Source organism: Leucopleurus acutus (assembly GCF_964270905.1).
Source record: "Leucopleurus acutus genome assembly, chromosome: 5".
Classification (NCBI taxonomy): Eukaryota; Metazoa; Chordata; class Mammalia; order Artiodactyla; family Delphinidae; genus Leucopleurus; species Leucopleurus acutus.
The window spans coordinates 121247253-121272565 of record NC_139147.1 but is presented as its reverse complement, the minus strand read 5'-3'; the positions used below and the strand labels follow the sequence as shown (position 1 = coordinate 121272565).

Genomic DNA, 25313 nt, shown 5'->3' with positions numbered 1-25313 from the left:
GTAATTGTTCTTGGCAATTTCTTTTATAGATTTGGAGTAATGAAGATTCTTTTGGTCCAAAGTTCGAGAGTAAACATCTTGAAAAAAATAACATATCAACTAATACTGCATAGATCAGCACTGTTTCATTAATAAACCCCACTATCAAGCATTCATTATTTTACCAGCTCATTCAGTGAAACCAGGACAAAAATATGTGTGTTGTGGTACACTGAAGAACTGCCAAGGCTAGCAAATGTACTATTTGGACAGTCTAAATTTTTAAAAATTCAGTATTACTGTATATAATACAGTTTCAATTTAAAAAATAGTTTTCTTTATGAATTAGTAAAAATAAATAGTTTACCTTTTTATCCTCCATTTTCATTTTTAACCTTTTTTTTTTTTAAAGTCCGCAGATGCACTTTTGGTGGCAATCGACTCTGAAGTAGTGGGAGCTGTTGATATACTACTTAATCATCGACCAAAACGATCATCAAGACCAACTATAGTAGTTAGTACTCTTAAATATTTATTAATTTGGATTTTTAAACCAAAATAGATCTCCTGCCCCACTGCCATTTTTTTCTCCCTCCCCTCCAATTTGCTTTGTTTTAAAGAAATAGATTTTTGTTTTTTACTCTGTAAAATATTGCTTTAAAGTAAGTAGACATTTGCAAGAATAATTAATGTTGCTCTCAGGAAGCCTTCTTAAAATTCATGATATTTCTATAATTTTGCCAGTGTGATCCAGTATTTTTAGTTTGGAACATTCTGCAGGTTAAGTTGAAAATACAGATTAGCTTCCAGGTGCATTTAAAAGTTAAATATAAACAGTGAAACCATAGAACTGGAAGAAAATGTAGGTGAATATTTGACTGGAGGGAAGGACTTTGGAGAAAAATCACAGTGGCACAGCCTTTGGCTGTATAGAAGTTAAACTTCTAGAATTAAGACATCAGGCAAAATTTAGAAAGCAGATGGATAACTTTCAAATGATATTTCCAGCATATATCAAATTCATAATCTTAAATGAATTGATGAAAAACATCAAAATCAATAAAAGACATGGAAAAATCTCAAAAGAAAGTACAAAATATTAAATCTTACTAATAATCAAATACGAGGTGCTAATTTTTGCTTATCAAACAGCAAATTTTTAAAAAAAACTAATAACCATTGATGGCAAAAGCATAGTACAGCCTCATACACCACTGGAAGAGGGTATTTTGAAAAGTAGTTTGGCAGGATATGTCATAAACAAGAAAGATGTTCATATTCTTGAACCTAGCGCTTCCTCCTCTAGGAATTTGTAAAGGAAATGGTCAGAAATGTGGACAGAAGTGTTACTTGTAATCTTATTTGTAGCAATGAAAAAACCATGTGACACAATCTAAACATCCCAAAATAGAAGATTGGAAACATAAATAATTACATATATATTAACATGATTTTTAAAGGAATAATTAGGAACATGAAAAAATACGATACAGAAGGGAAAAACTGAGAATAGTAAACTGTACATATAATATGATCTGAGATTAAAAATATGCATAGAAAAGGAACTGTATGGAAATATAGCAAAATGTTACCTAATAGCAGTCATCACATTGCCAAATTAAGGATATTTTTCCTTACTTTAAAATTTTTCTTTATTGCTTTTGTAACTAGGAAGATAGTCACTAATAATTAAATAAATTCTACTGTAAAAATGAGCTATTTGGGGCTTACCTAGTGGCGCAGTGGTTGAGAGTTCGCCTGCCGATTCAGGGAACACGGGTTCGTGTCCCGGTCCGGGAGGATCCCACATGCCGCGGAGCGGCTGGGCCCGTGAGCCATGGCCGCTGAGACTGCGCGTCCGGAGCCTGTGCTCCGCAATGGGAGAGGCCACAACAGTGAGAGGCCCGCGTACCACAAAAAAAAAAAAAAAAGAGAGAGAGAGAGATATTTGTTGTGTATCAAAATTTTAAAGTTATAACATTCATTATTGGTGAGGATGTAGTAAAACAATCAGTAAAAATTAATTTCTGGGAGTGTAAACTGGCTATACTCAGAAGAAAAATATTGTTTTAAGAAAGAATTATAAATTGGTTGCAAATTATCTGCCATATTCTGAGAGCGATGAGAAGCTCCCCTAAATTGCATACTTTATCATATATTAACTGAAATATTTTTCTCTCATTTAAACTATTACAAAGTTTGTGTAAGCATGACTTTCTCCAGAGGATAGTTCCAGCTAGTTTAAGTGGTGGTAAGCAGCCAACAAGAGTAGAGAAAAAAGGGCCAATAATATAACTCCTATCCAAAAGATCAGAAATGATCAGAAATCCTATTCAATTTTCTGACACCTATCCTGCAGTTACTAGTATATTTTGGTATACCTATTCCACCTTCTAGTCTTTTAATCCATTTACACTCTTAGGGAGGGTGAGTGTAGTGTGCCAGGGTATTGGAGCAACTGATTGATATCATTTCATCACCATTGCCACTGCCAATCAAATACTGAGCTGTAAGTGTGGTCAGTCCTCACCTACTCAATGAAAGAACACTTTTTACACTATCTCTAACAAAGAAAGTTATCCAGGCTTTGCCTGAATACTTCCAGTGACAAGATCACATTTTAACGGCCTCATTACAACTGGACAGGCAGTATCAAATATTTTTATATACTTTTTTTTTTTACCATCTCAGTGAATTCATTGTATATTCTTGGCTTATCAAAATTGTCTTTTGATAAATTTTCACTTTTAAATACAGGTGTTTTTTTTGATAGTATGTAGATTATATTATGAGCATTGAAATTAGGAACTTTAATCATCTATCTCTAATAGTGTTTTTCATACAGTTAATTATGTTTCATAGGAAAAATAAGGGCCATTTTTTTTCTTAAGGGATTAAATATGATTTTCTCCTCTTTATAACCTCTTTTTTTGTAATTAGGGGGAGTGGAGTAAATTTTTAGATTTTTCTGTAATTTTAAAATAAATTCATTAATTTGAAGTCCCCAATAAATAGATGGGAAGTGTATAAACAAACTATTCATAAAAGAGGAAAAAAAAGATAAGAATTTCAGAAAATACTAAAATTTACCAGTAATCAAAGAAAAGTAAATTAATATTTCATGATAGTTTTTTCACTCATAACTTGGGAGTGATCATGCTCAGTGCTGGTGAGTAAACCTTAGTGGGTGGGTACATTCCTATATTATTGGTAATGTAAACTATTAAAAGGACTTTGATAATATGTATAAAAAGCTTCAAAATTGTTCATGGCCTTCAGACCTATAATTCCACTTCAGGGGTTCTGTGTTAATGAGATAATCCTGAATTTTGAAAAAGCTGTATTCATAAAGATGTTTGTGGTAGTATTATTTATATTAGCAAAATAAAATATCTTGAACATAGAGTCTATGAACTTCCTTAAACTGCATGCAAAATTCTGTACATGAATTTTTTTTTCCAGAAGATTCTGGGTTATAGCTTTACGAGATCATTATAAGGGTCCTTGATCTTCAAAATATTAAGGACCATTGTTTTTAATCGTTGATGCCAAGTCATTCATGCCAAAGTTGCCCTTAAAAAGCGGGTGTGGTGGAGAAAGGACTAAAAGGAAATACTGTAAAATGTTTTGGGTAGTAGGAACATGGGCATTTTTATTCTTTCTGCTTTTGCATATTTTTCAGATATTTTATAATGTGTGCACTACTTTTACAATGTTAATAAAAATTACAAAAATTAATGGTGAACTTGATGAGCTTATACTATGGAATCAAACAGCTCACAGGAAAACATCTGTGAAAAAGTGATAAGTATTAGAAAGAATATGTAATAGTCATAAAATAGTCAACCTTCTTTATTTAATCCTGCTCTTTATTTACTAATGTTTCTTTCCTCGTGTCATGCAATCACCAGGCATGAGCCCATGTAGTGAAAGGAGCTCAGCCTCCAGAATAACACTCAGCTGGGGTCTATCTGCACTTTGCCACTCTGTTGTCGTAGCTCGGGCACATTAACTTCTCTGAGCCTCAGTTTCTTCGTGGGGATTATAATGTTCAATTTTGCAGGCTATTGGGATTAAATGAGATGATAAATGTAAACTGCCTAATAGTTCCAGGAGCTATGATTGTTAGTGTTTTTGTGCATTTGTAACAGGAAGTAGTATAGGTGGTGTTTGAGAATATGTAGAGAATTACACAAAATGAAGAGTGCCTCCTATTTACTTATTCCTTTCAAGTAACTTCGTTGCTATCAATGTGGCAAGGTTTTGCCATAGAGGTGGAATTAAACTTGTTTTTCTCATGCATTTATATTTTGCCTACTTTTAACATTTCTGTTTTTCCATTATATTGTTTTTCTAAAATTCTTGTTCGTTATCCTTGTCATGCATGTTTCCATAATCCTGTGAAAATGAAACACTTTCTCCTAAAGTATTTCTCTAGATATCCACACTTCTTTGTTAGTATGAACATTTCCTATTGAAGATTTTGTCTGTCATGATTATATTGCATTTATTAACTAAAGTTAAAGTTTTGAGGTTTCAAAAAAGATTTGATCCTAGGAAAATGTTTATCATATTCCTCAAAATAATTTTTGTATTCTTTGTGCATTCAATAGTTTTCATTACATTTTTTAGATAAATGTTTTTTTGAAGTCACAAATAAGAACTTTTGGACGTTTATATAAATATTTTTCAGAAACTAATGGAGCGAATTCAGAATCCTGAGTATTCAACAACTATGGATGTTGCACCTGTCATTTTAGCTGCTCATCGTAACAACTATGAAATTCTTACAATGCTGTTAAAACAGGATGTATCTCTACCTAAGCCCCATGCGGTTGGCTGTGAATGTACATTGTGTTCTGCAAAAAACAAAAAGGACAGCCTCCGACATTCCAGGTCAGAAAATTAAGGTTTAAATTAAGATGTATTATGCAGTAAGGTATATGTCAATGAAGTTTTTGTTGTTGTTGTTCTTTCTATGTCTACTTTAAGAAATATGGTACTGCAATGACTAATGAAAGCCAGACTTCTAGCTCCTTTGCTTAATACAATGAGTTCTGCATTTTAAAGAAGTATTTACTAAATGATGAATAATTAGGAAAAAATTTCAAATAATGAATAAGGTTTATCTCATACTTCTGCTGGTCAGGGATGGGGTCACTATTTGCTTTTTAAAAGCAGAGTTTATTAATCTAAGAGAATTTCCAAGCACTGGAAGGGGTAGAGATACCACTTCCTGTCTTTTTTATAAGAAAATAAAAACTATTATCTATCTAACTAGATATTCAACCTGTTATGCCTCTCTTTCCCCTCTCACACAGTATTTGAGTCTTCTTCTCTTCCCATTCTTCCCAGTCAAAAATATTAAGAACAACTGAGGAGTCAATGAACAAGAAAGTACCCCTTCTTGGACAGGTTGAGCAAGATCACACATGTGCATGTTGTATAAGGTGTATGGTTCTGGGCTAGACTTGAGAATCTAATTTTCAGCATATGCCTTTATGTATATATTATCTATATAGTAGTCAAATGTAGTTGAAATAGTATCAAGTATAGCATTTACTACAGAAAATGTGGTTTGGAAGTCCGAGGTCATCCGTTGACATTGTTTTCTAGTTAAGGATTGTTGTGCAGTATATTTGAAATTAGCTTTAAAGCTGCAAACCATCCACCCTCCCTCCCTCCTCACCTTTCAACAGATAGTCACAAATCCATAAATTGGAAAAGTCTCCTGGGAATCAATTTAGTGTTTACTTGCAGAGATTGTACTGGATATTTTTTCTATTTTTTTATTAATTAATTAATTTATTTTTGGCTGTGTTGGCTCTAGAGCACAGGCTCAGTAGTTGTGGTGCATGGGCTTAGTTGCTCTGCAGCATGTGGGATCTTCCCAGACCAGGGCTGGTACCCGTGTCGCCTGCATTGGCAGGCGGATTCATAACCACTGCGCCACCAGGGAAGTCCCTCTATTTTCAAGTCTATTTTACAATGAGATCTCTGTTTCTCTTTGATAAGGTCTGGTTAATAGCTATGCCAATTTCATTTAACTTTTTAGTTTTAAAATGACTAGTCTATGGGGAATTCCCTGGCAATCCAGTGATTAAGACTCTGTGCTTTCACTGCCGAGGGCAGTGTCAGTGAAGTTGATAGGGCAGTTTCAGTCCCTGGTTAGGGAACTAAGATCCTGCAAGCCGTGCAGCTTGGCAAATAAAATAAAATACTCTATACAATGACAAGCAGAAATGATCTTTAAGACTTCTTCTAGTATTAAAATCCTTTATTAATATTAAATATAAATATTTTTCAAATATTAAATATTATTAGGTATGCTTATTAAATATGTGTGTAGTTTAAGCAGTTGGAGGTGGGGGGTTGGAGCTGGAGAAAACACTTTACCTGTCTTGGTTTGAGGTGTGGAAAAAGCTTGTTTTGAAAGTTTTTAGAGGAGCTGTGGCTTGAGCTCAGTGTTTAAGTATCGATGAGAATTAACAGGTAAAAGGCATTTTACACAGTATGTGAGTGTGGTTTATTTAGGGATGGTCTGGTATATTTGTTGAAGACGTTGAGAGAGTTTGTCATTGATGTTTGAGAAAACAGTTATAGCAAATGTCAAAGGCATCTGACTGAAGTCATTTCCAGGAATTGCTAAGCAGACCTGCAGGAGAAAAGGAAGCTAACAAATGAGTAAGGGATGGGTAAAGGTTTCAGTGACGTTGAAGAGTTAGTATACTAGCAATAAGGAAGAGAGGCAATCTGTATTTCTAAGATGTTGGGTTTTAAATTTCAGAGATGATGCAGTGCCAGGTGATGCAGTCTTGCCATTTGCAACAACGTGATGGAGCTTGAGGGCATTATGCTAAGTGAAATAAGTCAGAGGGAGAAAGACAAACACCGTATGATTTCACTTGTATGTGGAATGTAAGACACAAACAAACAGTCTGTGCGTTAGTTGGAGAAGGCATTCAAAGTTGCAGCCATTTCTCAAGAGTTCCCTTGAGGAACTTTTTCTTTTTATCAGACTTTCTAATGCTTGGCACACATGCCTAATTTTTTAGTCAGCCAGGGATTTGTGGAGACTATATATGAATCCTTGTATATCTTTTCTCATTTCCAAGATCTCCCTATTAAATTTCTGATTGGTCCACTCTTTGTCTCAAATCAGACTGCAAGCTTGGTCTTGCAAAGCTGCAGGTTTTCCTTGTTCATCTCTACTAAGTCTAATCCTTTCAGCCAGCAGAGCTGTAGGTTTTTGCTTCCCAATGAATTGATTTTTACCCCTTTAGCACAAAGATACAGATTTACCAGCTTCAGGCTGGAAAACTGCAGTTCTCATTGAGTGAACTGGAGGCAGAGGTGAAGAGGTAGCTTCAGGTGAGAAGGCTGCGGATTCCAGCCATTCCTGCCTGAAGCTCTGGCAGTTTTCCAATAATTGATTCTCAATAGACAATTTCCAGTGACCTGAAATAGTCGATTTTTTAAAAAAAAATTTGTCCATTTTTATGCATATATTTTGTGTAGTGAAATCACTGACCTCTTCATATCCCACCATTACTTTTTTTTTTTTTTTTTTTTTTTTTTTTGCGGTACGCGCCCCTCTCACTGTTGTGGCCTCTCCCGTTGCGGAGAACAGGCTCCGGACGTGCAGGCTCAGTGGCCATGGCTCACGGGCCCAGTGGCTCCGCGGCATGTGGGATCTTCCCGGACTGGGGCATGAACCCGTGTCCCCTGCATCGGCAGGCGGACTCCCAACCACTGCGCCACCAGGGAAGCCCCCACCATTACTTTTGATAGTGTTTTGAATACCAAAAATGACAGATTTAATAAAGCGAGGCAGCCTCATTATTTTTCAGATTATATCTAATTGCTTTCCATACTATGGCTATTCCATTATTACTCCAGCATAGTTGGTTGCCACCAGTACTAGCAGTCACTCTTCCTGTGCATTTTGTCACTAATCCATATTTTGAGACATGACTATGTAGGTTAATACAAAAGTCATTTTTAGAGACAATCTGATAAAATTAATTACTATAAAAATTAATTGCTATGATGGAAACAGAAAGATAAGTTGCTCAATTATATATATTTTTCTCAAGTTTTTGGACAGTTTTGGTATAGGCAAATACCTCTGTAGAAATCCTTACTTAAGATACAGGTAATTGTACTTGTTAATTAAGTATCTAGATCAGAGCTGGATTTCATAAAAATTGTTTTCTTAGAAATGCATTATGTAGAAAAAAATGCTTTGTATAGAGTCTATTTTTGTGTCTAAGACATGAGACCTATCAGGTAGATAAGGAATAGTTCAATATATTTGTTACATAAAAGTTTTAAATTTCCATACAGAAAAATTCCATTGCAAACAAAGTAAAAGACAACCAATGAGAGAAAAGTATTTAAAATATTTTTGACTAGACAGAGGGCTAATTTCTTTTATATATAAAGAGGTTTTACAAATTGGTGATTTAAAAAAAAAACACACCAGAAAAATAGGCTAATGCAAATGAACAGGTAGTTTACAGAAGTATAAACAAATAGTAAACATGAAAAGATGCTTAAGCTTTTAAAGAAATTCAGAGTAATACAACTCTTAAAATTCCATTTTTCATCTGTTAGGGTAGCAATGTACTAATGAAGATGTAGGGGAAAATGAGCTCTCCTTATTGTTAGTGCTTTGGAAACATCTATCAGAATTTAAAATGCACATGGTGTTTTATCCAGCAGTTCTGAATGTGCAAAGGGTATATGAACTAAAGAATAATCAGTTTTACATTATTTTTTTATTTTTTTATTTTTTTTTTTTGCGGTACGTGGGCCTCTCACTGTTGTGGCCTCTCCCGTTGCAGAGCACAGGCTCCGGACGTGCAGGCTCAGCGGCCATGGCTCACGGGCCCAGCCGCTCTGCGGCATGTGGGATCTTCCCAGACCGGGGCACGAACCCATGTCCCCTGCATCGGCAGGCGGATTATTAACCACTGCGCCACCAGGGAAGCCCTACATTATTAATGGAAGTAAAAAATCAGAAACAACCTAAAGTTCCATTAATGGAGATTGGATGGACTGCCATCAAATGGAAAACCATCCAGTTTCAGGAAATAACGAGATGACTCTATATGTAGTGACATAGAAATAGTTGTCCCTTCTAGAGAATGTCACATAGAGTGAAGTAAGTCAGAAAGAGAAAAGCAAATATCGTATAATAACACGTATATGTGGAACCTAAAAAAGTGGTACAGATGATCTTATTTGCAAAGCAGAAATAGAGACACAGATGTAGAGAACAAATATATGGATACCAAGGGGGAAAGGGGTAGGGTGGGAGGAATTGGGAGACTGACACATATCCATTACTGATACTATGTATAAAATAGACAACTGATGGGAACATACTGTACAGCACAGGGAGTTCTACCTAATGCTCTGTGGTGACCTAAATGGGAGGGAAGCCCAAAAGGGAGAGGATATCTGTATGTATGGCAGATTCATTTTGTTGTGCAGTGGAGGCTAACACAACATTGTAAAGCAACCATACTGCAATAAAAATTAATTTAAAAAAAGAAATAAAAAAAGAAAAAAACTTTAAAAAGTGTCTTGGAAATTCAGATGCAATAAATTTCACCTAAGAATTTTAGGGTTGTAGCCTTGTCACAAAAGTAGCATGAAAGCTGATTCCTTATGAATAACCAAAAATTGATAAAAATCAATAAACATACTCAGAAAAGAAAAAAGAAGAAATAGTTGTCCCTGTACACAGTGTGTCTGATTATGTAGTGTGTGAATAGAAAATATCAGGAAAGATTTTCATAACTCTCTGAAAGGTGACTCTCTTTGAGGAGTGGAGTTGGTGGAAGGAGGAGAATTGGGGAGCATTATGTTTCTAAACTGCTTGCTTTTTTTTAAACAAGCATATATTAAATTTGTATTTAAAAGAAAGAATATTTATATAATACCTACCAAATTTTAAATTAAGAATTATATATTTATAAATGAAAGAATTATAGCAAAATTTTTCTGACTTGGTTCCTATTTAGATATTGATTATAAACATTAATTAGTTTACGGAAGGTAAAGGGAGTACTTTTCTATTAGTTAGAGGTTAGACATAAATCAATGATTTCATTCAAATTTCATTCAAATCATTCTTAAGATTTGAAAGGTCTTTCAAAAATAACCTGGTTGAATGAGTCATGTGTTATATATATGTAGTATATTAAAGTAAACTTATCACTGGGGAAGGAAAATTTAATGATCATCCATATCATATTCAAAATGTATTAGTTATTAACATATTTCATTTAAAATAATACTGAGTTCAGGAATAGAAATTTTTTAATTAAATTGAATTGAAGGATACAAAGTTTTGAATCTATGAAAACAAATACTAAAACAATTTCTTTATAAGCAGTAGATATAAAAAATTGCAATATTTATATTTCAAAATATTTATTTTTAAGTCTTTTTCTTTTTATGCAGGTTATCTTATAATAAGTATTTTATAGTTGTTTTATTTTCTTTTAATTTTATAATACTTTAAATTTATGAAAATTATAGGCTAAAGATAATGATCATATTTATCTAATAAATTTGTTTTACATTATGGAATCAAATTTTATCACAGGTTTCGTCTTGATATATATCGCTGCTTGGCCAGTCCAGCTTTAATAATGTTAACAGAGGAGGATCCAATTCTGCGAGCATTTGAACTTAGTGCTGATTTAAAAGAACTAAGCCTTGTGGAGGTGGAATTCAGGTGGGAATGAATGGAAATTGTAAATTTTTTTAAAAAATTTATTTTATTTATTTACTTTTGGCTGTGTTGGTTCTTCGTTGCTGTGCACAGGCTTTCTCTAGTTGTGGTGAGCGGAGGCTACTCTTCATTGCAATGCAGTGGCTTCTCTTGTTGCAGAGCATGGGCTCTAGGTGCATGAGCTTCAGTAGTTGCAGCACATGGGCTCGGTAGTTGTGGCTCACGGGCTCTAGAGTGCAGGCTCAGTAGTTGTGGCACACGGGTTTAGTTGCTCCGCGGCATTTGGGATCTTCCCGGACCAGGGTTCGAACCCATGTCCCCTGCATTGGCAGGCGGATTATTAACCACTGCGCCACCAGGGAAGCCCTGGAAATTGTAAATTATCTTTTTGTTTTCCAGAATATTTTCAGCCTGAGTTTTTTCATAGGCCAAATTATCATTTATTTATCTACATTTGATCCAAAATGACCAAACCTTGCTGCCACATACTTGGGATTTTCCTTTTCCCTCAGTGGAATAGACCCCAGTACCACTTACGTCACTCCTTCCCCATCTTCCTTCTTCCACTCTTCCACCACCCTTAAATCCCTACTTTGTTCAGCATTGCCGGAGGCATTCTAAGGCAGTGTGAAGAGTAGTGGGAATGGTAGCCTTAAGCAAGAAAAAACTTATTTATAACTGCTCTCTGTCCTACTCCCTTCATTCCTAGATTCTGTAATCATCCTTGGAGCCCGATCCTTCATAACTTTCAGAAGCATATAGAATGCTTTCTGTATGTCAGGTACATTCCACACACCCAGACTTTGTCCCTTTTCACTGTTTGGTGAGATTTTCTAGTAGGAGAAACATAGCATGTGGACATAAAATTGATTAGACTGCAATTAGATTCCTAGACCAAGAGGTAGGTAATATGTTGTTTGTTAATTCAACTACTGGGCTTCCCTGGTGGCGCATTGGTTAAGAATCCACCTGCCAATGCAGGGGACATGGTTTCGATCCCTGGTCCGGGAAGATCCCACATGCTGCAGAGCAGCTAAGCCTGTGCACCACAACTACTGAAGCCCGCATGCCTAGAGCCCATGCTCCGCAACAAGAGAAGCCACCACGGTGAGAAGCCTGCGCAATGCAACGAAGAGTAGCCCCCGCTCACCACAACTAGAGAAAGCCTGTATGCAGAAACGCAGCCAAAGATAAATAAATAAATAAATAAATTTATTTTTTTAAAAAAGAAATTCAACTACTTATTCTTAGATAATTTTGGTTACATAGTAAGTGGCAAGAATGGATGAAAAAATGTTAGCTGGTGAGGAAAACTTTTTAATTCCTTGAGTTATAATTCTATGCAGCCAGTTCATGGAAAATCCCATTGGAAAAAAAAAATTAATCAATGGGAAATCTCCCTATTTTCCCTTCCTTTCCCTTTAAAAAAACTGAATGAAAAATTATTTTCTGAAATATAACCCCAATTAATTCATAATTATTTATTTCTAACTTTATTCTTAAGTTGTTCCACTCAGGCATAAGCTTAATGTAATTGATATTTTAAAAAGAATTATCTACTAAAACTTCTTAGTTACTCAGAAGTGATTTAGGCTTACCTTTAATGAGCAGGTAAGTCCTAACTTTCAAGGAATAGTGATTCTGAAAGAGAATTCTGTACTAGGTATGTTTCAGTAGTTTTCTTTCTAACTTGAATTTTGTTTAAATGAGCACTTTAAAAATGAAACAATACTATTTTAATATCAGAAGTAGCATAAACATGTTGTAGACTATCCTTGAAAAAACTTCCAGTTAAAAATTATATAATAATATTTATTGGATAGCATCAAGATATTACTATCTATTGTTTAGATAAATAATATAAAAGGAAGCTTTATACAAAACTATTATAGAATGAGGGCAAATGAGTTAAGTGAAGAGCTGGTTGACAAATATTATCAGAACTTCTAGGAATATCAGTATATGTAAGAAAACATTGTGCTTACCTAAGGTTATCAGTGTGAACACAGAGAACAGAATTGTGTTACAATTTTCCCCAAAGCTATGGAGAATTTATGCACCAGTAGGTTCCTTTGACTATCAGCACAAAAGATGTTGTGTAGCAGTATCAGAATTAAAATGTTACTGAGTAAAAAATGTTCTAGTGAAAACAGCTTAATTAGAAGATGGAAGTGACATTTCTAATAATAGACTGTTGCACTTTGCAGGAATGATTATGAGGAACTAGCCCGGCAATGTAAAATGTTTGCTAAAGATTTGCTTGCACAAGCCCGGAATTCTCGCGAATTAGAAGTTATCCTAAACCATACATCTAGTGATGAGCCTCTTGACAAACGGGGACTACTAGAAGAAAGAATGAATTTAAGTCGTCTAAAACTTGCTATCAAATATAACCAAAAGGAGGTATGAGGTTTTCTGTGATATATTTAAATTATTTCCTCCACAGTAGTCTGGTGGCTCAGAACAAAGGCTTTGGAGCAATACATCTAGGTTGAGATCCTAGTTCTGCTTCATAAAAACTGTGTGTCCGTGGGAAAGTTATTGAACCTGTCTGAGCTTTAGTTTTAAGAATTAATTAAAGATATATATATTTAGAGTTTAGTACAATGAGTATAAGCATTAAGCAAGTACTCAATAAATGGTAGTTGCTATTATTTTTAACAATTAACATTAATAATAATAATATGGATGTTAATGTAATGTTTTTGCTATATAGTAGCTATGCAGGTAAGATCCTGTAGAGTAAACGCCTTCCTAATGAAGTTTCCATCTTGTGTTTTGTCTGTCATGCGTTTGTATTATTGATCGCTTATAAGTAGTCCTTTCTATAGTAATAGGGCCTTTCTGTTTAAAAATAAAATATCAGATATTATGTTCCTTATTCTTATTTGTTAATTCATTGTGAAACCCAAAGGTGGAGAGACGTATGCTATGATAACTAAGTTGAATCTGGCTCTCTGGCATCATCCCTTCCTATTAAGGGAAATACCTATTTCTACTCCCCATACACTCACATGCACATGATCCAGGAACTTGAAGAAGGAAGGTATGCATTTTTAACTTCATTTTTTGAGATAATTTATTAGACCTGGATATTTATATGTAGATAATGATGTTCAGTAGAGGGTGTTGGTAAATGGTACTTTTAAGGTATTTCTTCTAAGACCCATTATTCTTACTATCAACATAGATATTGGAATAAAACTTGCTTATCAAATTTATATTAATATAAAAATGGGGCCCCAAACAGATTATGGTAGAAGGCAAGATATAGGACCTTTGGTGCTAGGGAAAGAGTTTTTTTTTTTGTTTTTTTGTTTTTGTTTTTTAACCGGTATGTGGGCCTCTCACTGTTGTGGCCTCTCCCGTTGCGGAGCACAGGCTCCGGACGCGCAGGCTCAGCGGCCATGGCTCACGGGCCCAGCCGCTCTGCGGCATGTGGGATCTTCCCGAACTGGGGCACGAACCCGTGTCCCCTGCATCGGCAGGCGGACTCTCAACCACTGCGCCACCAGGGAAGCCCGGGACAGAGTTTTTGATTATCTTGGTTGACAGTTTGAGCCTCCCAATAGCTTTGTGACTCAGGAGATTGATAAAGGAATTATAAGATGTTTACTTTAAAATTACCTAGATTGGGCTTCCCTGGTGGCGCAGTGGTTGAGAGTCCGCCTGCCGATGCAGGGGACACGGGTGCGTGCCCCGGTCCGGGAAGATCCCACATGCCGCGGAGCGGCTGGGCCCGTGAGCCATGGCCGCTGAGCCTGCGCGTCCGGAGCCTGTGCTCCGCAACGGGAGAGGCCACAACAGTGAGAGGCCCGCGTACCGCAAAAAAAAAAAAAAATTACCTAGATTATAAAGCAGAAGCTAACACACCATTGTAAAGCAATTATACTCCAATAAAGATGTTAAACAAATAATAAAATAAAATAACCCCAATATTATATTTCTTATCTAGATCTCTGGCTTCAAATCCTATAATTTTTCTAGTACTGCAGCGTTCTTGCTTAAGGTAGACCATTTATAGGAAAAAAAAAATTAAGTACAAGAATTTGGATCAGTGTAGCTGTAAGATTATAAATCAGCAACATACCTATATGGCTTTAAAAGGAAATAAATGCTAATATGTATATGTAGAAACAGAGAAAATAGGAACCCTGATGTAATCTTCCCCTAACATACATTTTGACTAGATCTTATGTTAATTTATTTACTTATGTGTTGCACAACCTAAAATAGACACAAAATACTAGAAAATGATAGAATGAAGATATAACAAAGATACAAAACCAACTTAAGTGCTTGGCAAAAGAACGTCAAAGAAAGGTGGAAAGAACCAAGATTATCCTGGTAAGGGAAGAAAAAAACTAAGAGGCAGTTTCCTAATGATATATATATGTATTTCCCTGAAGAACTCACAGAGGATAACCAGGTGTTCCATTCTAAAGAAGAGTAGAGAAAAGGAAAAAGAAGTAGTGGTAATATTTTTAGTTGGAAGGAAGATACTCTGTAATTTTAAGAATTAATGAAAATGTAAATTAGTTTTTTAAACTAGAATTCTAAAAATAATCAAAGGGGAGGATAATATTTTTCCAAATAGTTGGTAGACTTTGTTCAAGTCATACATCCTGAATAACAAACTACTGTGATACTTAGTGGCATAAAACAATATTTCATGGTCATTTTGTAGTAATTTCATGATCATTTTATTATGCTCTTGGGTTCTTTAGGTCAAGAATTAGGAAAGGACACAGCAAGGCTGATTTGTCTCTGCCTCTCCATGTCAAGGACTCAGCTGGAGATAGCTCAAATGATGGGGGGCTACAATCATTCGAGAGGCTTCTTCACTCATATGTCTGGTGCCTGAGCAGCAGTTGAGGATTCAAACAGGGAGCTCTGAGTGGGCTGGGTCCGCAGGTGGGTGGGTCCATAGAGGGTGGGTCTCCTAAGAACCTAAGACTGGAACCTTGGAGGGGCATGGCTTTCACGGTGGGCTGGCTGCAGGGGGATGGTCTGAGTAGCCTCTGAGGGCTGACCGGAGTGCCTACATGTAGCCTGGTCTTCACAGCATGGTGGCTTCAGGGTAGTAGGACTTTTTACCTGCCAGCTTTTGGCTCCAAGAGCAAGTGTTTCTCAAATAAGGTGGAAGCTGAATGGCCTTTTAAGACCTACCTTCAGAAGTCACATAGCATCACTTCTTCCAGAATCTACTGGTTAAAGCAATCATAAGCTTGTTGAATTGAAGGGTAGGTAATATTGGTAGCCCACCTATTGATGAGAGGAGTATCAAAGAATTTGTGTCTATGTTTTAAAACCACCACAGACTTAGAACATCTCCAATTGAAAATTTGTCCTTCCAATTACATATTTAACATTACTGTTAATTAAATCATCATTATATAGAGGAATGGCAAGGGCAGCAGTCACGCCTGAGATTGCTTTGATACTCGGGGGAAGGATGAAACCACTAAGTTTGGGATGCTACTAAACTGGGTAGTTGGTGGGAAGAAAAGCTGTTTTCCTCCCTGATATTTCCTCTTGAGGGACAAATTACGATTCCCTAACAACACTGGAATCTAAGCAGAAGGATAAATAATGAAGATTTAACTGCCAAAAATAGGTATAGTATTAATATATTAGGAAATTTCTTGATAAGCACATTAATATATTAGGAAATTTCTTGATAAGCACAATAAACAACAACAAAACTCTGTCTACTTTTTTAAACTACAGTGTTGCATTCTATATTATATTCTTTCTTGGGATAAATCATTTTAAAACAGGACATTGACCAAATATTATTTAATATCTGAATGATATTATGATCACTTGTGCTTTACTTCGGTGATTTCAAACCTGATTACATTATTGTGTCCAGAGTTATCAGAATCCTTAACTTATACTTCACAACGTGAGCATTATATTGGGAAAATATTGCTTCTGAATTTTGTAAACTAAAAAGCTTTGTAAACTTTGGTAAATTCATTTCTATACTTGAACTAGAATTTTCCTCTTATTTGGGAATATTTTTCCTTTTCTTCTCACATAGAATTCCATTTTAAGAAGATTTAAGAGTATCTTTAATACATTTTAAGAAATTCTCAGTGTTTTCGTGGAGCATAGAAATATCTGATGTTTAGACTTTAATTGCTTTGCTATCTTGCCATCTTGGTTTCTTGTAACTGAAATCATCAGTTTTTCTACGCTGAAGTCTCTTTCTGTGGATTGTGCTTGTTAATTTTGAAATTTCATAAACACTGTTATGAGTTTTTATAAGTTAAACGTTTTGAAATGGCTGAGTAGGCTAGTAATAATCACTAATATTTATATAGTGCATGCTATGACCAGGCACTATTCTAAGAGCTTTATATTTAATCCTCATAACAAGTGTATGACTAGATACTATTATTATCCCCATTTTATAGATGGGGAATTTGAGGCTTAGAGAGATTTAAAAACTTGCTCAAGGTCATTTAGTAAGTAAGTGGCAGAGCCTGGATTTGAATCTAGGTAATCTGGCTCCAGAGTCTATGCTCTTAACCACCACACTCTTTTATTACACGTAAGAAAACAAAACAAAAAGAACTGGACTGTATAGAATTGATTTCAAACTATTATTAAAACTTTGACTATCAATTAAATAATAGTACTATCAGATCGTATTTACAAGTTATATTTTACTTTTTTTATATGTGTGTGCTTCATTTTCAGTTTGTCTCCCAGTCCAACTGTCAGCAGTTCCTGAACACTGTTTGGTTTGGACAGATGTCAGGTTACCGACGTAAGCCTACCTGTAAGAAGATAATGACTGTGTTGACAGTTGGCATGTTTTGGCCAGTTTTGTCACTTTGTTATTTGATAGCTCCCAAATCTCAGTTTGGCAGAATTATTCACACACCTTTTATGAAATTTATTATTCATGGAGCATCATATTTTACATTTCTGCTATTATTAAACCTATACTCTCTTGTCTACAATGAAGATAAGAAAAACACAATGGGGCCAGCCCTTGAAAGAATAGACTATCTTCTTATACTGTGGATTATTGGTAAGTATCAAGTTAGTTTAAAAAGTTCTGCCTTTATTTAGCCCATTAATTCTCCCTTGCTTGGTGGCATTATAAGCTGCCTTCAACTTGTAATTTTACACTGTTTATACAGGAAGAATTTGAATGCTTCCATGATCATTGAAGACGTAACTAACATTTTTTTTAAAAGATAAATGTTCTTGAACTTGATGATAAGGAAGCAGATCTCTTAATATTACTTAATTACATGGAAGTTAAAAATTCTTTCTCAGTTGCTAAAATTGTTCATGATTGTTAAAACAGAAAAACAAATTTTGCTGATGAATTTTTTTGTTATAAGAATATGAACATTTTCTTAGGTATTTTGAAATGTAATAATACATTTTATACTCGGTTGCATTTTAAGAGTTAACTATTTTGTTTTATTATATCATTAGCTTTTCTTTTAAGAACCTATGAACTTTTATAGTTACATGTTACATTATATAGATAAAACATTCCCTGGTGACTCACTCTATAAATCAGTTCTTTGTAATGACAGCCAGATCTCTTTAGAAGTGACAGTTTAAAAAAAAAAAAAGACATTTTATTTTCTAAAAATTGTTTTTTTTATAAGTATTATGATGTATCATAAATATTTTAATGATCTTCTGCAGTTTTTACTGCCCTTGCCCTTTTCGGGAGAGGTGGGAGGAGGAGGGAAGTTGAGGTATAATTACATTGTCTATTTATGGTCTTTTAATGACATCCCCTTTATTATTTCCCTCTGGATCTTCAACCTTGTTTTTAACCTCAGCATTTCCCACCTTTTTTTTTTTTCTTTACTATTTGCTATAGAGTAAAAGGAATACTGAAATTTATTCTTTTCTATGTTATGAAGCACTGATTGATTAATATGTTCTTGACTGTTTCAGTTATTAAATAATTTAAGAAGAGTTAATGTACAGTGCTCACTTTTAGTTCTTCAGATATAAAAGTGTATTTTGGGATTTTTATTTTTATTTGGAAATCAGTTCATTTCAAGTAACTTGATCTTACATCAGAGTTATGCATTAATGTTTAAAATTAGGTAGATACAGTAAAAATAATACACATTTGAACTTTAGGCTAAAGAGAATTAAATAATTTCTTGTTAATATTTTCATGTTTCTGATATTTCCACTATCTTATCTAAAATTTAATATTTTAATTTAGGAAATAATTTATACTTTATCATATTTGACTCCAAATTGCATTGTTGTAGATCTTTTCAATGTGAAATTTGTTTGTATTTTTAATTGAGTAGGTTAGGCTGAAAGGAATCTCTTAGAAGCACTTTTCCCCTTTATTTAAACTACTTCTGAAAGATTCTAATATATACCTTAGTCATAAAAAAGGGGAAATTTATATTATTTATCTATAATCTATTGTTTAAATAGTAGTGAGAGTGAAAAAATATTTTCTTTGTTTTGTAAAATGAACGTCTGTAGCCAAGTCTGTATAAGAAGTAAAGTTTATATTTCTTAGCAGTGAGTAAAAACTCACTGAAGTCAGAGAGTCATACCACTCCTTGGATAGCATAAATATTGCTGCTGTCACTGAATTTCACAACAAATGGTAAAACTGTGGCTACTCTTTTCTAATCACAATGGCCCTGAACACACACACACACACACACACACACACACACACACACACACACACACAATATTATTAATTTTCTAAACATATTCTGTCTCAGTAGAAGAGTGCAGTATGAATTATGCCATTAAAATTCCTGGAAGTATTTTTCTTTTCTCAGCACAGCTTCTGCTTTGAAACAGATACGAATAAACCTTGCCAAGGATGTTTTCTGAACCTGTTATGTCTTTAGATCACTCTGACTTCCTTAAATATATAGATCTGAACTTGCTCTAAGGAAACATGTAGGAATCATTTGCCTACTTGTTTAAAGTCACTCCTTGGTTCAATTTACTTTTTCATGCAGTGAGCACAGGGACTTCTGACTCACAATGCCTGGCTTCTGTATATTTGTTTCCTGTTCTTTTCCTTAGCCCTCCAGGAAAAAAGTAGGGGTAAATTATGAAAAGCAAGGTAGAAAAAAAGAAAACAATGTGTTGATGAATCCACAGAATATTAATGGTATCCATTTACTTAATTTTTTACCATTGGAATATAATAGAAGAGCCCTTACAGAAATGTATATTTTGAAATGTTGTCTACCTACTTTGTCCAAGCACAGGCAGAAACAGATATGGCCCAACACTCATGGAGCTTATGGTCTAATTATTGTTTAAAAGAAAAACACCCAATAACTTGAAAATCACACAGATAAAATAAAAAATTACATGAGTTAAGTACTACTAAGTAAAGGTCATGGAGCTAGGAGAGCAAGCATTTTATAAGGGCATTGGGGGTTGGAAAGTCTATCTTGAAGAAGTGATAAGCTAAGATTTAAAGGATAAATAGGAGTCCACTTGGAGAATTGGGAAAGAAAGGTATTGTAGGAGAATTGGGAGAGAAAAATATTCTAGGCTGATGTAAAAGTTACATTCAGGGGCCCTGTGGCAAGAGAGAGCATGGCGCAAAGAAGGGACTGCGTAAAGGCTGGAGGCAGGAGGACAAGGGAAGTGGGATTTGAGAGGGAACTATAGAAGTGGATGTTATACTAGACCTTGGACAGCCTTGTTGGCCATATTAAGTAATTTTGACTTTATACTAAGAGCAGTGGAAAACCACTGGCGTTTTTAAGTAGGTGGGTGACATGATCAGATTTTCATGTTGAAAAGATCGTTCTGGCTACAGCATAGAGAACGGGTTGGGAGGAAGGGCTGCGGCAAGAGTAGGTGGAGGGAGACCGATAAGGAGCCTGTTGCAGTACTCTAGATGAAAGCTGATGGTGCCTTGGACTGATGCCTGTTGCCATAGAAAGAGAAGGAAACAGATTCGAGAGATATTTACAAAGTAAAGCCAGTAGGACATGGAAATAAATAAATAAATGTGTGTGTATATATACATATATATATATATATATATATATATATATATATATATATATGAAGTGGGGGAGGAGGAAATTATTAAGCAACCTAAGTATTCTAGAAGAGTACTAGGTTTGGGGATTTGTGAAAGAGTAGATCCTGAGTGTGGTTTTGGGTATGTTGAAGTTGAAAAGCCTTCGAGAAACTCAAAAGAGATGTCAGTCAGACAATTGGATATCATTGTCTAGAGCTCAAGAAGAAGTTTAAGCTTGAGTTAGCAGTATGCAAATAATCTGCATATATGTTGTAGATGAAACTGGGCACACATGAGACACTTGAGAAAGTATAAGATGAGAAGAAGAGAGGACCTAGGAGCAAGCCTCGAGGAATTCCCAGAATGATGGGATTACGGTTTGCTAATCTTAGCTAACTCTAAAAAACAACAAAAAAGGACCCCAAAATGTAGTCCATTGATTGTGTAGTGATTGCATTGCTTATAATAGTTTAAAATTATTGTGTTCTTCCAATCCAGCTCAGAAATGTGAAATACATCAAGTGTATTAGCTTCACTTTGGTGTGGGATATTGCACAGGAGCTGGGAAACTGTCAGTGGTACTTAATATTCTTTCATATGTCTGCCTTTCTTGATCAAAATCTTCTCCAATTCATGTTGTAATTTTTGTCAAGCGTTCCCTTTAGGTATAATATTACATTTTACAGAAATAAAACACTTATTTCTGTAAGCATCTTTCTTGGCTTAGTGTTCTACTGTTACAGTGTTTGGGTTAATAAAATGTAAACGATTTGGCTTAACATTTTTGGTTAGTTTTTATCTATTCATTTTAAATAGAAGCTCATCCAAGTGGAATTTTTAAAAACTGTTTTCCCTGTCAGACCTGCAAATATTTCAAAATGTTTTTCTACATAAAATATGGGTACTGTATAATTAAGATGTTACGAACAGATATTTTGAGAATACTTCATGTGTTTTCCAGGGGACTTACTCTGTACACTGGTAAGTCAGAGGATGATTCTGATTGGCTTAACTTGATCTTCATCCATATTTAGGTTGTAGCACTCTGTTCTTTTGTCACTTTACATTCTCCTTAAAAATAACTTAGTGGGGCTTCCCTGGGGGCGCAGTGGTTGAGAGTCCGCCTGCCGACGCAGGCGACACGGGTTCGTGCCCTGGTATGGGAAGATCCCACATGCCGCGGAGCAGCTGGGCCCGTGAGCCATGGCCGCCGAGCCTGCGCGTCCAGAGCCTGTTTTCCGCAACGGGAGAGGCCACAACAGTGAGGGGCCCGCTCACTGTTTTAAAAAAAAACAACAAAAAATCCTTAGTGGAAGAATGTGTCATAAAGCTATTCTTGATTGTAGTACTGTTCTCTGTTACTCCCAGGAATATAAAACTATGGAGAAACTTCTGGCCAAAGAAGGGGAAGGGAGTTATTTGGTTCAGTTGGTTTTTATTTATGTATATTTATTCACTGAGCAAATTTTTGAGCACCCACTGTGTATCAGCCACTATATAGGACATTGGTTGATAAAACAAAGATTCTTACCCTTGAAGAGTTTACCCGAAGTGGGAGGAAGGTAGTCAGTTAATAATAGACATAATAAGTAAACTATATCCATTGTTTAAAAGTGATAAGTACTAAGGGAAAAGAAAGAAGAGTTGGGGGATTGGGAGTGAGGGGCACGGGGTTTGCAGTTTTAAATAGGATGATCAGAGTAGGTGGTGAGCAAAGATGCAAAGTGAGGGAGTTAGCCAAATGGATATCTGGGTGAGGAGCTTCCAGCCAGAGGGAAGAGCCCATGTAAAGGCCCTAAGGCAGGAGTCTTGTGTGTTCAGAGAACAGCAAGGAAGCAAGGAGGCCAGTAGTGGAGGGAAAGATTGATAGGAGAGGAGATCAGAGAGAAGAGGTAATGTAGGGCCTTGTAGACCATTGTAGGGAATTTGGTTTTGACTCTGAATAAAATGAGCTGTAAGGGAAGGTGCAATGCCTACTCTGCAGTCAGCAGCGGTGGTCTTAGGTTCTCATTAACATTCGCACTCGCCGGACACGATAGGCAAAAACCTGGCACCAGATTTACTTACCTTTGGAAGATAGAAGACAGGAAATAGAGCACGTCAGCATGACAGCTTCAAATATATCTTTATTGGCAGTTCTTACAAAAGACGGGGCTGCTTCCCAGCCCCATAGGAGCACACTCAGTTGTGTGGAATGAGGCCATATTCATGGGTATGGGCTACCCCAGCCAAAGAAGCCTGAAATCTACCAGGATTTCTTATAAAACCAGCAGGATATCTTAGAAAGCCTCAGAATGTAGCTCCCACTACATGCACACTTTACATTAAGAGAGACATCACACAGAGAAGCTGAGGCCTGTGCTTCTCAACATGTTTTTATATAGTCCTGGTTGGGTATACTTTTAGGGTCTATGAGTCCACTCATAGTCCTCCAGTCCAGATGCAGTTTCCCAATCAGTGGTTGTTTTTATAACAATCTTGAACACAGCTGACCTTCCATATTTTTCTTAATGTAGTATGTTTCCAAGGCAACACTTAAATAGATGATAACATGAGATTTTCTTCCCATGGGAAAAGAGTTCTGTCCTGCAGTTAATTCTTTCTCCTCTGGGGGTTACTACAGTGTTTTGAGGAGAGAAGTAGCACTTGCGTTTTAAAAGGGTTACTCTGATTGTCATGTTGAGAATAGATTTTAGGGAGAACAGGGTAGAAGCAGGGAGACTAGGCTATTTCAGTAATTCAGGCCAGAGAAGATAGTGGCTTGAAGTTGCGATAGTGGTGAGAAAGGTTAGATCCTAACTATATTTTGAAAGTAAAGCCAGCAGGACTTACTACTGCATTGAATGTGTGATTTAAAAGAATATCAGTCAAGGATGATTCAAGGACATTGAGAGTGAGCAGCTAGGATGGGGTTGCCATTAAGTGAGATGGTGAAGTCTTCAAGAGCAGTGAATTTGGGTGCAGAGATTAGGAGTTCAGTTTGGACATGTTAGGACATCCAGTTTGAGATGTAGAGTAGCCAAGTACCTATACAAGTTAAGTTTAGGAAAGAAGTTTAGAGATATTTATTATTATGTAAATACAGGTTGAGTTCAGAGATAAAAACTTGAAAGTCTATCACATAGATGGTATTTAAAGCCGTTAGACTAGACTGGATGAGGTCACTATAGGAGTGAGTGTAGACAGAGAAAAGAATCAGGAACTGAGCCTTTTGGGGGTTTTGTATTTAACATCAATTTGCTTTCTTATGCTTGTTTCACATCATTTATTAAAATCCCTCTCTGGGAAAGATATTGTCATATGAAACTTAAGGTTATTTTCTTTCATATTTTAAGAACATTTTACTGAATGTTATTTTTTTCTTCTGAATGAGGCTACAAATGACAGGTGTTATTTATTTAGTACTTTGAGTCTTAAGGTATTTTTTAGTTTATTATTGAATGAAGAGAGCATTATCTGATTTTTTTTCTTCCTTTTTTAGGGATGATTTGGTCAGACATTAAAAGACTCTGGTATGAAGGGTTGGAAGACTTTTTAGAAGAATCACGTAATCAACTCAGTTTTGTCATGAATTCACTTTATTTGGCAACCTTTGCCCTCAAAGTGGTTGCTCACAACAAGGTGACTATTAACTATGTCAACTGGAGGCACAAGTGAAATTTATTTAGGAAAAACCCAGGATATTTAGCTATGTATCTCAGAGTTACTTTGGCCCAAATCTGTGTCTGATGTGTTTTCATTCTAAACCTATCCTTGTGCAAGGGAATAGTACACATTGTTTCCTTCCTTTCTAATAGCTTCAAGGGTGTTAATTACCATTAAATGTTCGTTACCTATTTTATGCCAGGTACCATGGTTGATACTTGCTATACTTTATCTCATTTTATTCTCACAGGGATTCTATGAGACAGATGTCCTTATCCCCATTTTGCAAATAAGGAAAAGGAAGCTCAGAGATAATAAATAACTTGTCCAAGACCACACAGTAAGAAACCAAGACTGGATTTAAATCCAGGTCTGTCTAGGCATTTTCTTTCTACCAAATGCCAATTCCTTAAATCTGAGCTAGGTTCACTTACCTCATTAACCTATATATTACCTCATTAACCTAAGTAACACAAAGTTACTTAAATTGATTAGTGTTAGATATCTTTATATCTATCTGGAAAAAGTTTATCTGAATGGAACTCATTATATAGTGTTTTACACATTCCAAATCATGACTATTATCTTACACAGCTTAAAAAGTTATGTAAATTTAGTTATTTTCTGATTCCTATATTTTTAAATTTAAAATTTGACAAAAATCTAACCTTATAGACATCTTATAATGTTACTTTTATAAAGATTTATTAAAAGCCCAGGAAAGGTAATGGAGATTATGTTAACTATCTTTGTTTACACCTGAGTTTAGAATTCTGAGGCGTCACATTCAAGGAACTATTTATATAATATTTTTTGGGTTTTGACTGATTTATAGACTACAGAGAAAGGAAACTGGTTATCTTATATCACTTTATTAAAAACCTCTATTCACGTAATTGATCAGTAGTACCAAACATGTTTATT

The 25313-nt window shown here is 35.4% G+C and overlaps 1 protein-coding gene across 3 annotated transcripts in view; it reads left to right on the top strand.

Annotated features, from left to right (window-relative positions):
• Positions 1 to 25313, top strand: part of TRPC1 (transient receptor potential cation channel subfamily C member 1) — a gene marked incomplete at its 5' end in the record, with an annotated part of 62226 nt that overhangs the window by 16505 nt on the left and 20408 nt on the right. Inside the window, 6 exons of one of the 3 annotated variants that reach the window (XM_082839134.1) lie at positions 392 to 493; positions 4673 to 4875; positions 10598 to 10729; positions 12934 to 13129; positions 17435 to 17771; positions 24226 to 24365. In XM_082839134.1, coding sequence (XP_082695260.1) covers positions 392 to 493; positions 4673 to 4875; positions 10598 to 10729; positions 12934 to 13129; positions 17435 to 17771; positions 24226 to 24365 — 1110 coding nt within the window. Of the gene's footprint in view, positions 1 to 391; positions 494 to 4672; positions 4876 to 10597; positions 10730 to 12933; positions 13130 to 15392; positions 15641 to 17434; positions 17772 to 24225; positions 24366 to 25313 lie in introns of those variants that run through there. The other 2 variants (XM_082839132.1, XM_082839133.1) reach the window with 2 other exon arrangements.